The sequence below is a fragment of the Stegostoma tigrinum genome, chromosome 12 (genome assembly GCF_030684315.1).
Source record: "Stegostoma tigrinum isolate sSteTig4 chromosome 12, sSteTig4.hap1, whole genome shotgun sequence".
Lineage (NCBI taxonomy): Eukaryota > Metazoa > Chordata > Chondrichthyes > Orectolobiformes > Stegostomatidae > Stegostoma > Stegostoma tigrinum.
The window spans coordinates 80300202-80318506 of record NC_081365.1 but is presented as its reverse complement, the minus strand read 5'-3'; the positions used below and the strand labels follow the sequence as shown (position 1 = coordinate 80318506).

At 44.6% G+C, this 18305-nt stretch overlaps 1 protein-coding gene across 4 annotated transcripts in view; it reads right to left on the bottom strand.

Moving 5' to 3' along the window:
- Nucleotides 1–18305, bottom strand: part of dgkh (diacylglycerol kinase, eta) — a 529882-nt gene that overhangs the window by 80062 nt on the left and 431515 nt on the right. For all 4 annotated transcript variants that reach the window (XM_048541055.2, XM_048541057.2, XM_048541059.2 and 1 more), the window contains 3 exons: nt 14956–15096; nt 14428–14545; nt 14142–14252 (listed from right to left, as the gene is read on the bottom strand). In XM_048541055.2, coding sequence (XP_048397012.2) covers nt 14142–14252; nt 14428–14545; nt 14956–15096 — 370 coding nt within the window. The remainder of the gene's footprint in view (nt 1–14141; nt 14253–14427; nt 14546–14955; nt 15097–18305) is intronic.

Here is an 18305-nt window from a genome sequence, read left to right as displayed (position 1 = left end):
CATGAAACAAAATGACTGACAACTGATCACACACTAAAAAAGCATCGATTTCTCTGTATTGATGCACAGTTCGGTTCAGATTATTATGTTGTGGTCTGCCAGCTAGCATACAAACAGGGCTTTATTTGTGGTTTAGAAAAGGTCGTATATGGATCTGTCATCCCTCTTCGCTGTGGAGAAACTGACCAGGAACTAAAACAGTCTAGCCATATAAATACTGGGGCTGTAAGAGCAGGTCAGAACTACAAATTCAGACTTCCCAAAGCCTATTCAGTTTCTCCACAATTTCTTTGTTCCCCATTATTACTTATCTAGCCTCATTTTTCAGCAGTCCACTCTTCCCCCTCTGTCACCATTTATATATCTAAATAAAAACTCTTTCTTTTTTTTTAATATTACTGGCTAGCTTACTCTCATATTTCATCTTCTCCTTTATTGCTTTTTTCAGTTGTCCTATGCTGGTTTATAAAGACTTCCCAATGATTACTAATGATCTTCACCACATTGTATGCTTTTTGTTTTGCCTTTATGTTGTCCCTGCCAACCTCCCCTTAGTATGCTTTTTTTTTTCCCCTTGGGATGAATTTCTGCTGTGCCTCCCAAGTTACCCCCAGAAACCCTACCATTGCTGCTCTATCATCCTGTCTGCAACACTCCCCTTCCAATGAATTCTGGCCAGTTCCTCCCTCATGTCTTTGTAGCTACATTTACTCAATTGTAATATCTTTATATCTGATTCCAGCTTCTCCCTCTTAAACTTCAGGGTGAATTCTATCCTAATAGCCATTCGCTCAGTGAGACCATGTGATGGTAAGAACACTGAGTGGTTCATGCCCTATTTGATACAAATATCCTAACAACGTCTGCGTCCCATTATCAGAAATGGTAACTTCAGGTGCACAATGTGTCTGCCATGAACGTGCTTGAAGTATTCATTATCGATTGAGAGCTGGATGAACACAGCAGTCCAAGCAGCATCTTAGGAGCAAAAAAGCTGATGTTTTGGGCCTAGACCCTTCATCATCTAGGACTGAAACGACAGCTTTTCTGCTCCTAAGATGCTGCTTGGCCTGCTGTGTTCATCCAGCTCCACACTTTGTTATCTTGGATTTTTCAGCATCTGCAGTTCCTATTATCTCTAGAAATCAATACTGATTGGTGACCACAAAGGAGTTGCCTCCATTCATGGTAAACAGATCAATGGCGATTTTGGACTGAGGAACTGACAGAATATCATTAAAATGTAGAGGTTTTCAATTCACTATGGCTAGTGGTTCTGTTATGCCTCTCAGACCTCATGATTGTAAATATAGCACTCTTAATCTCTGACCAATAGGCTGTATCACATATTGATCATGCTGTCTGCTCTATACCCACATGTCCTTGGTGAAGTGTAACGAAGCTGGCAGACAGCTTCAGCTGCAGATATTGGTTTTCCTTTGAAGATAATGCCTCTCTCTATACTGAGATCATCGATGTAAGGCCAACAGCATTTGAGATTGTCTGGCATCTTTTATTTTGTCGGGCCAACCCTTGGAGATAATCTTCCACAGTGCCTTCAGTTGGGTTATTAGCAGTTTCTGATTGAAGCTGATAATATGAATACCATAAATCAAATAGATCAACTCTGAGCACACATTTCACCTTGAAGTCCATTCTATTGACTTGTCAATCCATTGGAACATCTGCAGCCTTATTCAGTTTTGGCTATCTGCTCAACTCATCTTAAGTGGCCATTTCAGTATAAGTTTTGTAGATGATGTCAAAGTCATAACCCTGTACCTGTACCAGAAGTCACTGCACAAAAAATATGCATAAGAACATATGAGACAGGTGTGGGACTAGACTTTGTCTTTAGTCTTGTAAAATATCTCCAAACTTCCTGTAATGCATTTACATCCTTCATTTGTTTTCCCTTTTGTTTTCAGCGGCAGCAGCGCGAGCCAATGCGCCGACGGGAAGGTAAGGCGGTTTTTGTTTCTCCCTGTATAAAAAAAAACTTACCTCGCGCAGCAAGCGGCCCTCTTGTTTTCAGCGGCGGGTGTGTGGAGGGAATGCAAGCCAGGAAGAAACAGATAAATTCGGGGATTGGCTAAACCTGAAACACTACACGTGTGGAAGTTCGGTAAGGTAAGGCTTCTTTTTATCCTTTTTCTGGAAATCTTGAGTAGAGGGAATGGAAGCTAGGTCAGTTGCATGCTCCTCTTGCAGGATGTGGGAGGTAAGGGTTACTGCTGGTGCCCTCTCTGACTTCACCTGCGGGAAGTGCACCCAACTCCAGCTCCTGAAAAACCATGGTAGGGAACTGGAACTGGACCTGGATGAACTCTGGATCATTCGGGAGGCTGAGGGGGTGATAGAGAAGAGTTACAGGAGGGTGGTGACACCCAAGGTATAGGAAAAAGGTAGCTGGGTGACTGTCAGGAAGGGGAAAGGGAATAGGCAGACAGTGCAGGGATCCCCTGTGGCCGTTCCCCTCAATAATAAGTATACCATTTTGGATACTGTTGGTGGAGATGACCCACCAGGGGAAGGCCATAGCGGACAGGTCTCTGGCACTAGCCTGAGCCTGTGGCAATGAAAGGAAGGGGGAAGAATAGGAGAGCAATTGTAGTGGGGGATTCAATACTAAGAGGCACATACACGCGAACGAGATGAAAGGATGGTATGTTGCCTCCTGGGTGCCAGGGTCCGTGATGGCTCAGATCGTGTCTTCAAGAGCCTTAAAGAGGGAGGGTGAGCAACCAGCAGTCATGGTACGCATCGGTACCAATGGCATAGGTTGAAAAAAGGCTGAGAATGCGAAAAACGAGTACAGGGAGTTAGGATGGAAGCTGAAGTCCAGGACAAACAGGGTAGTTATCTCTGGATTACTACCAGTGCAACATGATAACGAAGTAAGAAATAGGGACAGAGTGCATCTAAAGACGTGGCTACTGGGCTGGTGTAGGAGGGAGGGCTTCCATTATGTGGAAGGTGGGACCTGTACAGTAAGGATGGGTTGCACCTGAACCGGAAGGACACAAATATCCTGGGAGGGAGGTTTGCTAGTGCTGTACGGAATGGTTTAAACTAGTTTGGCAGGGGTTACGGAACCGGATTTATAATTCAGAGGTATTTGGCCTTCCAATAGACACAACAGGGAGTGAGGTGGTTTATAAAGAAACATGGTCGATGGAGCGTAATTGTGGACGCCGAGATGGTTTGATGCAAGAAGTATCAGAAATAAAGCGGATGAACTTAGATCACGGGTCGGTACTTAAATCTACGATGTTGTGGCCATTACAGAAACTTGGTTAACTCAGGGAGAGGAATGGATATTGGAAGTTCCAGGATTTAGATGCTTTAAAAGTAATAGGAAGGGTGGACAAAGAGGTGGGGGAGTGGCATTGCTAGTCAGGGCGAGTATAGCAGCTACTGAAAGGCAGTTTGAGAATGGTATGCCTACCGAGTCAGTTTGGCTTGAGGTCAGGAACAATAAAGGAGCAGTCACTTTGTTGGGGGAGATAGCAGGAACTGCAGATACTGGAGAATCTGAGATAACAAAGTGTACAGCTGGATGAACACAGCAAGACAAGCAGCATCAGAGGAGCAGGAAGGCTGATGTTTCGGGCCGAGACCCTTCTTCAGAAATGGTGAGGGGGGGAAAGAGGTTCTGAATTAAATGGGGAGGCGGATAGAAGATGGATAGAGGAAAAGATTGCTGGAGAGGAGGCAGAAAGGTCAAAGAACTGGGGAGGGAGCCAGTAAAGGTGAGTGAAGGTGGGGAGGTAGGGAGGAGACAGGTCAGTCCAGGGAGGATGGACAGGTCATGAGGGCGGGATGAGGTTAGTAGGTAGGAGACGGCAGTGGGGCTTGAGGTAGGAGGAGGGGATAGGTGGGAGGAAGGACAGGTTAGGGAGGTGGCGACGAGCTGGGATCACTTGGTTGGGTATTTTTTAAAACAGATCCCTAATAGTTGCAGAGAAGTAGAGGAGCAGATTGGGAGGCAGATACTGGAAAGGTGCAGAAGTCATAGGGTTGTAGTCAAGGGCGACTTCAACTTTCCAAATATTGATTGTAAACATTTTAGTTGTTATAGTTTAGAAGGAGCAGATTTTGTCCAGTGCGTTAAGGAAGGATTCCTGACACAGTATATAGATAGACCAACATGAGGAGAGGCCACTTTGGATTTGGTGTTTGGCAACAAACCGGGCCAAGTGTTAGACCTGTTGGTAGGAGAGCATGTTAGCGGTAGTGATCATAACTCTGTTTCTTTCACGATAGTCATGGATAAAGATAGGTACATACAGCAGGATAAACTTTATAATGGGGGGGGAAGGGTAACTACAATTCAGTTAGGCAAGAACGGGGTAACATAAATTGGGAGTAGATGCTGTCAAGGAAGAGCACCACAGAAATGTGGAGATTGTTTAAGGAATGCATACTGCATGCGCGCGATATGTTTATCCCTAGCAGGCAGAGAAGGTACGGTCGAGTGAGGGAGCCTTGGTTCTCGAGATAGGTTGAACGGCTGGTCAAGAGGGAGAAGGAGGCCTATGTAAGGTTTAGGAAAAGAGGAACGGAAAAGGCTCCAGATGGATACAAGTCAGCCAGACAGGAGCTGAAGAAAGGGCTTAGAAGAGCTTAAAGGGAAAATGAGAAAACCTTGGTGGATAGGATCAAGGAAAACGCCAAGACTTTTACACGTATGTGCAGAACAAGAGAATGGCCCGAGAAAGGGCAGGGCCAATCAAGGATTGTAAAGAGAATTTGTGCACAGAGCTTAAAGAGATAGGAGAGGTCCGTAATGAATACTTTTCTTCAGTATTGACAACAACTGAGAGGGACCTTGTTGTAGAGGAGGACGTTGTAAAACAGGCAGGTAGGCTAGAGGAGGTTGATGTTAGTAAAGAACATGTGCTAGGAATTCTGAGCAAGTTGAACATAGAACATAAAACAATACAACGCAGAACAGGCCATTCGGCCCTCGATGTTGCGCCGACCTGTGAACTAATCTAAGCCCCTCCCCCTACACGATCCCATGAAGATAGATAAGTCCCCCGAGCCTGATGGGATTTATCCAAGGATTCTATGGGAAGTGAGGGACGCGATCCCAGGGCCTTTGGCAATGATCTTTTCGTCCTCACTGTCCACGGGTATAGTGCCGGAAGATTTGAAAGAGGCAAACGTCATTCCCTTGTTCAAAAAAGAGAACAGGGATAACCCCGAAAATTACTGACCAGTTAGTCTTAGGTCAGTGGTGGACAATTATTGGAACGGGCTTTGAGAGATAGGACTTATGCTCACTTCGAAAAGGCACAGTTTGATTTGTGATAGTCAGCATAAATTTGTGAGGAGTGGATCATGCCTCACAAACAATAATTAATTCTTTGAAGAGGTGACCAAACACATGGATGATGGTGGAGAAGGGGATGTGGTATACGTGGCAGCCAATACGAAGATGGGTCATGTTGTGGACAGTGCTGAGGGCTGTTCTAGGTTACAAAAGGACATGGATAGAATGCAGAGCTGGGCTGAGAAGCGGCAGATGGAGTTTAACCCTGAAAAGTGTGAGGCGATTCATTTTGGAAGGACAAACTGGAAAGCAGAATACTGGGTTAACGGAAAGATTCTTGGCAGTGTGGAGGAGCAGAAGGATTTTAGGGTTCATGTTCACAGTTCCCTGAAAGCTGCCACCAGGTGGATAGAGTTGTTAAGAAGGCATGTGGTGTGTTAGCTTTCAATAATAGAGAGATTGAGTTCAAGAGCCGTGAAGTTATGCTCCAGCGATATAAAAGCCTGGTTTGGCCACATCTGCAGTATTGTGTTCAGTTCTGGTCACCTCATTACAAGGAGAAATGTGGAAGCATTGGAAAAGGTGCAGAGGAGATTTACCAGGGTGTTGCCTGGAATGGAGGGAAGGACTTACAAGGAAAGGTTGAGAGAACTAGGGCTTTTCTCTTTGGAACGACGAAGGATGAGAAGTGATTGACAGAGGTCAAAGCGGTCCGCCTTGCAGAACACCTATGCTCGTTCGCAGTAAACAACTGCACCTCCCAGTCACATGCCATTTCAACTCCCACCCCCCATTCCTTAGACGATATGTTCATCCTGGGCCTCCTGCAGTGCCCCAACAGTGCCACCCGAAGGTTGCAGGAACAGCAACTCATATTCCACTTGGGAACCCTGCAGCCCAATGGTATCAATGTCGATTTCACAAGCTTCAAAATCTCTCCTCCCTCTTCAGCATCCCAAAACAAGCCCAGCTCGTCCCTGCATCCCTAACCTGTTCTTCCTTCACCTATCCCCTCCTCCCACCTCAAGCCACACCTCCATTTCCTACCTACTCACCTCAGCCCGCCCCCTTGACCTGTCTGTCCTCCCCGGACTGACCTATCCCTTCCCTACCTCCCCACCTACACTCAACTCTATTGGCTCTATTCCCGCCTCTTTAAATTGTCTGTCCCCTCTCCACCTATCTTCGATCCGCCTCCCCTATTTATTTCAGAACCCTCTCCCCATTCCCCATTTCTGATGAAGGATCTAGGCCCGAATCTTCAGCTTTTGTGCTCCTAAGAGGCTGCTTGTCCTAGATGATAGTATAAGGTGGCGGTGGTCGTTAGATTGACCTTAGGTTTCAGGTAGAAGTTCGGCACAACATCGCGGGCTGAAGGGCCTCTTCTGTGCTGTACTGTTCTATGTTCTATGTTCTATTTATTAAGACGACCAATACGGTACACAATACTCCAGAATCAGTCTCAATAGAACACTGGATAAGTGAACCTAATTTTCTAGCAAGTTTTGAGAAGATTTGTAGCTCAGGTTGAGGTTCTGGATGTAAGTTTGCTCGCTGAGCTGGAAGGTTCGTTTTCAGATGTTTGGTGACGAAATGACTGAAAACAAACCTTCCAGCTCAGCGAGCAAACTTACATCCAGAACCTAATTTTCTCTTTAATTACTTCACAGTAAGTAACATCCTATTAGCTTTCCTGAATACTTTCTGTAGCTGCATACTCGGCTTAAGTGATTCATGCACTTGCATATCCAGATCCCTCTGCATTTCACAGCTCCTGTTAAAGTGAACAACATCACATTTTCCTGCTTTATATTACCATTACACATTCCCTTAACATAAGAATAATGCAAAAGCATATAGATATGTCTTCTTCACAACTTACTTTTCTAGCCACCTTTGTCTCAACAGCAAATTTAACAAACATACTTTCAATCCCTTCATCCAAGTCATTTAGATTAGATTAGGTTCCCTACAGTGTGGAAACAGGCCCTTCAGCCCAACAAGTCCACACCGCCCCTTGAAGCATCCCACCCAGACCCATCCCCCTATAACCCACAGGCCCCTGAACACTACCGGCAATTTAGCATGGCCAATCCACCTAGCCTACACACCTTTGGACTGTGGGAGGAAACCGGAACACCCGGAGGAAACCCACGCAGACAGGGGGAGAATGTGCAAACTCCACACAGACAGTTACCCGAGGCTGCAATCGAACCCAGATCCCTGGTGCTGTGGGGCTGCAGTGCTAACCACTGAGCCACCGTGCCGCCCCAAAGCAAACAGTTCTGCAAACAGTTTAAGTGCCAGCACTGATCCCTTGGGACAATCTTTGGAATTATTTGCTCCTTACTTTTGTCCTGCTGTAGGTTCACTCTCCTGTCATGCGGCTGCAATATCTGATGTAATGCCAAGCAGGGTAATGCAGGGTTTCACAATCATCAGCTCTCAAGGTCAGCTCGTGTTCCATCTTTCTTCAGTCAATCCGCTCTGATGCCCCAATCAGTTTGAACTCTCTCAGCACCTCTTTCCTCTGTTTGTGTGTTCTCAAATTCACTAGTAGAGATGCTTTCATTGAGCCAGGATCAGAACCTGGTCCATAACCTTGGCTGTCCTTTGTAACTTACTTAGATTCTCTTTTGATTCTTTGCAACAATCTTTAACCAAGGAGCTCACCATTTCTTCCCTACTTTCCTCTCTGATTTTAACTTGCATCATTTTGGTAACAGACTTCTATCCTTGCTCCATTTGCCTTTAACTGCTATGATTCATCCATGTCAACACTGACAAATCCTCCAAGCCCTCAGCTTCAGTAAAAGATTGAATTACTGTGAGTTTCTTGATATGCATACCTTTCAACATACAACTTGACACCATCAATTCTTGAAACACAGTTGAATTCTCCAACTCCCACATCTTATGAAAACTCTCCTTTAAATTATTAGTCCAATCTGTTTTTCTTTTCAGCTCCTGTCTTCACATGGATATCAATAGTCACTAAAGTTGGTATTTTCTACTTATTCTCCTACACCACAACAGAGATGATAATTATTACCACTCCTGACCTTGTAATATAATTGGTGGGTGAAATCTTATTAGGACCTTATTGGCAGGGGCTATAGGAAGACTTGGAGCAGAATTGCATGAGAAGTCCAGTGAGGTCTATCTCAACATCAGGAACAACTCGCTGCATCTTATTTGCATGGTGGGTTTCTCGGTAGAGAGCACTGAGTTTTCAATTCCCTAAGATTATTGGCTGTTAAACAACTTATAAACTGCGCAACTTGACTCATTAATATTCAGCTACCCATTTTCCCAACATACCAATAAGATTAACATTGAGAATTCTCAATGTGGAAATCTGATCTACTTGAGCTCACCACTTGCTTTGAAAGAGCTCCACAATTGGACACCAGGGACCGAAATCCCAGGGCATCCTTCATCAGCAGCAGCCACATGCATGCCACATTCATGGACATTGGCATCTGATACGTGTCAGCTACTATGTACTCTCAATGCACGTCTCTAATCCATTTATACTTCAACGTTCCACTTCAGGCTGCACCAGCAATTATCATTGTAATACTGCAGCAAGAACACTGTGCACTCAGAGACATACACTCAGCTCTAGGACTGGACATCCCTGGGCTCTTCCTTCACTGTCATAGTCCTCACTCAGTCACTGTCTGAGCCTAACTGGATACTTCCTTGTATTGTCTTGCTTTGCCTTCAGCCAGACCTATCATGCTCATACTACTTTCATCTTGCCTTGCTGTTTAGTGGCAAGTCAGCAAGTTGATCATGATTGTCAGTCAAATAAAGGGAGATAACCTTCAATCAGGGGGGTCTCTGTACAGTAAGCCAAGGTCACCCTCTAGTAGTAACATTTGGATGAGATTAGAGACAATGAGGAGCAGGATCATTAAGAAATGTGAAAACAAGGAACAAAGTTTGAAAATCAAGTCATGGCTTGACTGAAAGTTAATGTCTGTTCGTATGAACAGAGGGATGAATCATCTTGCAAGTTAAGACATGGATGGCAGAGTTTATGGTGACACCAGGTGGCAGAGGGCAGATTTTGGGAAACCAGCCACAAGCTAGAATATTCAAGGGCAGAGCACACAAAAACATGGCTGAGAGACTTAGCAACAGATGAGTTGGGACAGGTGCAACGACATGCAGAGAAGAATGAAGATGATCAGTTCACCATTTTCCACTCACATAATGCCATTTATGACTTTTACAAGAGCTGTTTCAATGCTGTGTAGATCAAACTGAATGGTGTGTACATAGCCTTCTTGTTATACCCTTTCTTCCGACTAATTGCTCATGATATTGAGCTTCCCACTTCCCCTAAGGAAGGACAGATCTCCACACTATGTGTTCTTGCTTAGAACAAAGATCTTCAACAGAACCTCAAACCTATGGAACTTCTTTTCTTAAAGAACATAAAACCTTACAGCACAATACAGGCCCTTTGGCCCTCGATGTTGTGCTGACCTGTCATACTGATCTGAAGCCCACCTAACCTACACTATTCCATGTACGTCCATATGCTTGTCCAATGACGACTAAAATGTACTTAAAGGTAGCGAATCTACTACCGTTGCAGGCAAAGTGTTCCATTCTGTTACTACTCTCTGAGTAAAGAAACTACCTCTGACATCTGTATCTTTCACCCCTCAATTTAAAGCTATGCCCCCTCGTGCTCGCCGTCACTATGCTAGGAAAAAGGCTCTCCCTATCCACCCTATCTAACCCTCTGATTATTTTATACGTCTCAATTAGGTCATTTCTCAACCTTCTTCTCTCTAATGAAAACAGCCTCAAGTCCGTCAGCCTTTCCTCGTAAGACCTTCCCTCCATACCAGGCAACATCCTAGTAAATCTCCTCTGCACCCTTTCCAAAGCTTCCACATCCTTCTTATAATGCGGTGACCAGAACTGTATGCAATACTCCAAGTGCGGCTGCACCATAGTTTTATACAGCTGCAGCATAACCTCTTGGCTCCGGAACTCAATCCCTCTATTAATAAAAGCTAAAACACTGTATGCCTTCTTAACAGCCTTGTCAACCTGGGTGGCAACTTTCAAGGATCTGTGTACATGGTCACCGAGATCTCTCTGCTCATCTACACTACCAAGAATCTTACCATTAACCTAGTACTTTGCCTTCCGGCTACTCCCACCAAAGTGCATCACCTCACACTTGTCCGCATTAAACTCTATTTGCCACCTCTCAGCCCAGCTCTGCAGTTTATCAATGTCTCTCTGCAACCTACAGCATCCTTCGTCACTATCCACAACTTCACCGACCTTAGTGTCGTCTGCAAATTTACTAACCCATCCTTCTACGCCCTCATCCAGGTAATTTATAAAAATGACAAATAGCAGTGGACCCAACACTGACCCTTGCAGTACACCACTAGTAACTGGTCTCCAGGATGAACATTTCCCATCAACTACCACCCTCTGTCTTCTTTCAGCAAGCCAATTTCCGAACCAAACTGCTAAATCTCCCACAATCCCATTCCTCCGCATTTTGTACAATAGCCTACTGTGGGGAACCTTATCAAACGCCTTGCTGAAATCCATATACACCACATCAACCGGTTTACTCTCATCTACCTGTTTGGTCACCTTCTCAAAGAACTCAATAAGGTTTTTGAAGCACGACCTACCCTTCACAAAACAGTGCTGACTATCTCTAATCAATTTATTTTTTTCTAGATGATTATAAATCCTATCTCTCAATCTTTTCCAACACTTTACCAACAACTGAGCTAAGGCACGCTGGTCTATAATTACCAGGGTTGTCTCTACTCCCCTTCTTGAACAGGGGAATCACATTTGCTATCCTCCAGTCATCTGGCAAAATTCCTGAAGACAATGACGAGTTAAAGATCAATGCCAAAGGCTCAGCCATCTCCTCCCTGGCTTCCCAGAGGATCCAAGGATAAATCCCATCCGACCTAGGGGACTTATCTATCTTCACACTCTGTAGGATTTCTAATACCTCTTCCTAGTGAACCTCAATCCCACCTAGTCTAGTAGCCTGTATCTCAGTATTTTCCTCGACAACATTGTCGTTTTCTAGAGTGAATACTGTCAAAAAATATTCATTTAGTGCTTCCCCTATTTCCTCTGACTCCACACACAACTTGCCACTACTATCTTTGATTGGCCCTAATCTTACTTCCGTCATTCTTTTATTCCTTAAATACCGATAGAAAGCCTTAGGGTTTACCCTGATCCTATCCACCAACTTCTCATGTCTCCTCCTGGCTCTCTTCAGGTCTTTCCTGGCTACCTCGTAACCCTCAAGCGCCCTAATTGAGCCTTCACATCTCATCCTAACATAAGCCGCCTTCTTCCTCTTGACCAGAGATTCCACTTCCTTCGTAAACCACGGCTCCCGTGCTCTACCGCTTCCTCCCTGCCTGACAGGGTACATACTTATCTAGGACACACAGGAACTTTTCCTTGAATAGGCTCCACATTCCTAATGTGCCCATCCCCTGCAGTTTCCTTCCCCAACCTATGCTCCCTAAATCTTGCCTAATCTCATCATAATTGCCTTTCCCCCAGCTATAACTCTTGCCCAGTGGTATACACCTATCCCTTTCCATCACTAAAGTAAACATAACAGAATTGTGATCGCTATCATCAAAGTGCTCACCTACTTCCAAATCTAACACCTGGCCGGGCTCATTACCCAGTACCAAATCTAATGTGGCTTCACCCCTTGTTGGCCTAACTACATACTGTGTCAGGACGCCCTCCTGCACACACTGGACAAAAACTGACCCATCTACAGTCCTCGAACTACAGTGTTCCCAGTCAATATTTGGAAAGTTGAAGTCCCCCATGATAACTACCCTATCTTTCTCACTCCTATCAAGAATCATCTTTGCTATCCTTTCCTCTACATATCTGGAACTATTCAGAGGCCTATAGAAAACTCCCAACAGGGTGACCTCTCCTTTCCTGTTTCTAACCTCAGCCCATACTACCTCAGTTGACAAGTCCCCAAACATCCTTTCTGCAACTGTAATATTGTCCTTGACTAACAATGCCACACCTCCCCCACTTTTACCATCTTCTCTGTTCTTACTGAAACATCTAAATCCCAGAACTTGCAACAACCATTCCTGTCCCTGCTCTATCCATGTCTCCAAAATGGCCACAACATCGAAGTCCAAGGTACCAACCCATGCTGCAAGTTCACCCACCTTATTCCGGATGCTCCTGGCGTTGAAGTAGACACACTTCAAACCAACTTCTGGCTTGCCGGTGCCATGTTGCGTCCCTGAAACTTGATTTCGGACCTCCTACTCTCAACCTTTTCCATACTCGAACTACAATTTTGGTTCCCATCCCCCTGCTGAATTAGTTTAAACCCACCCGAATAGCCTTAGCAAATTTTCCCCTCAGGATATCGGTACCCCTCGGGTTCAGGTGAAGACCATCCTGCTTGTAGAGGTCCCACCTACCCAAGAAAGAGCCCCAATTATCCAAGGATCCAAAACCCTCCCTCCTGCACCATCCCTGTAGCCACATGTTCAACTCCTCTCTCTCCCTATTCCTCGCCTCACTAGCAAGTGGTATGGGCAACAAACCAGAGACAACAACTCTGTTCGTCCTTGCTCTAAGCTTCCATCCTAGCTCCCTGAATTTCTGCCTTAAATCCCCATCTCTCTTCCTAGCTACGTTGTTGGTGCCAATGTGGACCACGACTTGGGGCTGCTCCCCCTCCCCCTTAAGGGTCCCAAAAACACGATCAGAGGCATCATGCACCCTGGCACCTGGAAGGCAACACACCAACCGTGAGTCTCTCTTGTTCCATTCCTTATTACTCTCTGAGTAAAGAAACTACCTCTGACACCTATCCTATATCTTTCACCCCTCAATTTAAAGCTATGCCCCCTCGTGCTCGCCGTCACCATCCTAGGAAAAAGGCTCTCCCTATCCACCCTATCCAACCCTCTGATTATTTTACATGTTTCAATTAAGTCACCTCTCAACCTTCTTCTTTCTAACGAAAACAGCCTCAAGTCCCTCAGCCTTCCCTCCATACCAGGCAACATCCTAGTCAATCTCCTCTGCACCCTTTCCAAAGCTTCCACATCCTTCTTATAATGCGGTGACCAGAACTGTACGCAATACTCCAAGTGCGGCTGCACCAGAGTTTTGTACAGCTGCAGCATAACCTCTTGGTTCCGGAACTCGATCCCTCTATTAATAAAAACTAAAACACTGTATGCCTTCTTAACAGCCCTGTCAACCTGGGTGGCAACTTTCAATGATCTGTGTACATGGACACCGAGATCTCTCTGTTCAACTACACTGCTAAGAATCTTACCATTAGCCCAGTACTTTGCCTTCCGGTTACTATTTGCCCAGTACGTTGCCTTCCGGATACTAGCTGTTGAGGGGAATGGCTACAGGGGATCCCTGCACTGCCTGCCAGTTCCCTTTCCATCCCCTGACCGTTACCCATCTGCCTTTTTCTTGTACCTGAGGAGTGACTACCTCCCTGTAACTCCTCTCAATAACCCCCTCTGCCTCCTGAATGATCCGAAGTTCATCCAGCTCCAGCTCTTTAATGTGGTTTTCGAGGAGCTGGAGTTGGGTGCACTTCCCGCAGATGTAGTCAGCAGGGACACTAGTGGTGACCCTTACCTCCCACATTCTTTGCTCACTAAGTTCTTCCATTTCCCAGCAATCTTCATGCTGGCGGTTTCTGATCACAACTGTGTGCTAATCTAATATAGTTCTGCGAAAGAGTGCAGTGTTCTGCATTACAAGCCATTGCTCTTCACTGGATATCCCAACACTAATAAAAAATTGAAAGCTGTGTAGATACCTGCATTTCTCAGGATGTTCCTCACGTTTGTTGTTAAATTCCAAAGAGATTTTAGCATCTAATCCAATTCCAAAATAATTGTTCATCACACACTTTTCAGTATAACCTTCCCTGCAAATAGAAAGCAAAATAGTTCAGAAAATATTGCATTCTCCCAGTGTGCCAACATATTCAGCAGTAACAATATCATTCTAAAAAACTGACAGTTTTGACAACAATAATTCAATGAGTAACTGAAGAAAAAGCAGTATTGAGGAACTGTTGTATAACAAAGCACATTTCTTACAGTGAATCTGGGTCAGGGTCAATGAATGGTGTCGCTCCAAAAGGATCAATGTTTGCAAGTAACATTTTGCTGATGATCGAGCTTCCAGCAATGGAGGCAGCAAGTCCAGCTCGCAAACCTGCATTAATACATGAATATATATATAGGCTATAAACAAGTAAGAATCTATACAACTAAATTTTGTCAGCTAAACCTCCTAACATAGAATCTTGACACATGGTAACACAGAACAATACAAGGATACAAAAATTAACAACTCTCATGTGCAGCTCTTTAAAATAAATTGGCACGAATGCACCAGATGTCTGGATATGACTGTCAGGCAAATTAACAACCATCTCCATTATGGGAACAATGTCAAGGAACCATTATCCAAGTCATAACCACTCAGCTTCTGCACCACAGGACTGATTCAATTATCCACCCATTGGATGACTGAAACTGTTCTGGTACCACTTCAGCAACTAATTTACTTCTGTAGCCTCTGCACTTTCTGGAATGTCTCCGCTGCGTCATGATGCTCGGTACCTGGGCAGATGATCCGAGTGTTCAGAACTGGGAGATTTTCTTTGCTTGCGGTCAATTGTGAAGTTGTGAATGGACCAGTGTATGAAGTGGTAGTACGATGGATTCGTCTCTCTGGAGGGGATCTTTGCGCAGACTGCAGAGCTGAAACAATGAAGAGAATATTGGACTATCAGAATTATGAATTGTTACTACTGGATATGACCAAATAATAAAAGCAAATGATTTTCAAATCAATACAAAATAAATTAATAATCAGCAACATACTAAATTATACTCAGCATTCTTTATGATTAGTTAATTAACCAAGGGCAAGCATTTGCCCATGAACTCTGGCCAACTCTTTCATGCTCTGTTTTTACCTAGTTTTGAGGCATTCATCAATAATATCCCCAGTCCAAGGTAGAGATAACAAAGTGTAGAGCTGCGTGAACACAGTAGACCAAGCAGCATCGAAGGAGCTGGAAAGCTGGCACTTTGGGTCTGGACCCTTCTTCAGAAATGATTCTCCCAGTCAAAAGTACTTTCTTTTCCTTCACTCATGAGACATTGATGGAAGGCCAGCATTTATTGCCCAGCCCCAGTTGCCTTTGACAAGGCGGTGTGAGCTGCCTCTTGAATTGCTGCAACCCACATAACATAGGTTGATCCACAATGCTCTTAAGGAGGAAATTCCAGGATTTTGAGCCAGTGACGCTGAAGGAGGGCTGAAATGTTTCTGTGTCAGCAATGGTGAGTGAGTTGGAGAGAAACTTGCAGCCTGGTTGTGTTCCCATGTATCTGGTACTGTTGTGTTCTCAATGGAAGTGGTCATGGGTTTGGAAGGTGCTGTCTGAGAATCTTTGATGTATTTCTGCAGTGAGAAAAGTAGGATAGTACACACTGCTACTACAGAGTGTCAGTGGTGGAGGGAGTGGGTACTTGTGGATGCAGTGCCAATCAAATCATGGAATTATTGTTGTCAAAACTGTCAGTTTTTTACAATGATATTGTTACTGCTAAATATGTTGGCACATTGGGAGAAAGCAATATTTTCTTAACTATTTTGCTTTCTGTTTGCAAGGAAGGTTATACTGAAAAGTGTGTGATGAACAATTATTTTGGAATTATTTTGCCCTGGATGGCGTCAAGCATCTTGAGTGTTGTTGGAACTGCACTCATCCAGGAAAGTGGTCAATATTCCATTACATTTCTGCCTTATGCCTTGTAGATGGTGGACAGACTTTGGGGAGCCTGCCACAGCCTCTAACCTGCTCTTATAGCTGCGATATTTATACGGTGAGTGTGGTTGAGTTTCTGGTCAATGGTAACTCCCCATGATGTTGGGGTGGAAGATTCAGCAATGGTAATGCCATTGAATGTCAAGGGGCAGTGGTTAGATTGTCTTTTATTGGAAATGGTCATTGCTTAGCCTTTTGTGTGGTGCGAATGTTACTTGCCACTTGACAGCTCAAGCCTGGATATTGTCCAGATCTTGTTGCATTTGAACAAATGCTACTTCAGTATCTGAGGATTTGTGAATGGTGCTGGACATTGTGCAATCATCAGCTAACATCCCCACTTCTGACCTTATGATAAAGGGAAGGTCACTGCGAAGCAGCCATTCCCCAGAGGAACTCCAGCAGAGATGGCTTAGAGCTGATATGACTGACCTCCAGCAGCCACAACCACCCACTTATGTGTCAGGCATGACTCCAGCCAGCAGACACTTTGTCTCTGATGTCATGGCTCTTCGATGCCACACTTGGCCAAATGCAGCTTTCGTGTCAAGGGCTGCCACCCTCACCTCAGCTCTTATTTTCAGCTCTTTATTCTCCATGTTTTAACTAAGCCTGTAATGAGGTCAGGAGTTGAGTGGCCCTGGTGGAACCCAAACTTGGGCATCAATGAGCAGGTGTTGCTGATTGGCATACAAGTAGGCCTGTTTAGTAGTTTCACCAGATTGACACCTTATTTTTTGATAAGTCTGGGCTGCTCCTGAAATGGTCTCTACCAATCTTCATTGAACCAGGTTGATCTCCTTGCTTGATGGTAATGTTTGAGTGGGGGGGGATATGGCAGGCCATGAGATTGCAGATTGTGTTGGGTATAATTCTGCTGCTGTTGACGGACCAGAGCATCTCAAAGATGTCTAGTCTTGAGCTGCTGGATCTGTATGAACTGCGTCCCATTTAACATGGTGACAGTGCTTCACAAAACAATGGAGCGTCTTGTCAATGAGAAGGCAGAACTTCCACTCCACAAGGACTGTGCGGTAGTCAGTCTCACCGATACTGTCATGGACAGATGCATTTGTAACAGGCAGATTAGTAAGGATGAGAACAAGTATGTTTTTCCCATTCGTTGGTTCCCCTAACACCTGCTGCAGATCTAATCAGGCAGCCCAGTCCTTTAGGATCCGACCAGCTCAAACATGTAATGCTACTGCTGAGCCACTCGTGGTGTTGGATATTGAAATCTCCCACCCAGAGTACATTTTGCATCCTTCAGTGCTTCCTGCTTCCATTGTTCAACATGGAGGAGTACAGATTTATCTGCTGAGGAAGGTTGGCGTGTGGTTATCTGCAGGAGCTTTCTTTGCCTCTGTTTAACCTGAAGTTTTAAGACTTCTTGCAGTCCAGAGTCAATGCTGAAAATTTCTGGGGCAGTTCCCTCCTGACTGTATATCAGTCTGGCTACCACCTCTGCTGGATCTGTCCTACTGGTGGTACAGGACAGGGATAGTGATGTCAATGTCTGGGACATGGACTGTAAGATATGATTTCGTGAGTTCACTAGCCCCAGATGTTAGTCAGAAGGACTTTGCAGGGTGTCAGGTCTGTTTCAGCCATTGTCTTTTCCAGCACCTAGGTTAATGCCAGGTGATCCATGTGCTTTCATTTCTTTGTTGAGACTTTATGACAATTGATACAATTGAGTAGCTTGAAAGACCATTTCAGAGGGCAGTTGAGAATCAACCATACTGCTGTGGTCTGGAGTCACATGTAGGCCAGACCAGGTGTGGACGGCAGATTTCTTAGCTGGATGATTTTTCTCGATAATCAACAATGGTTGCATGGTCATGAGTCAATTCTTAACCGCTGATTTTTTTTTTGTTGAATTCAATTTCCATCATCTGCCATGGTGAGAAGTGAGCTCGACTCTCTGGAACATTAGCTGAGTTTCTGGATTAACAGTCCAGCAATAATACCATTGAGGCATGGCCATCGCCTTATGCTTAATGTTTAAGTCGATGCTTTAATTCTAAAAGCTAGCCTGAACATGCTCAATATGGTCAAGTTATACTTAATGCATCAGTAAAATCATTCAGGTACTATTCAAGGAGTCCTTGAAAGGGCACAGAGACAAGTGCA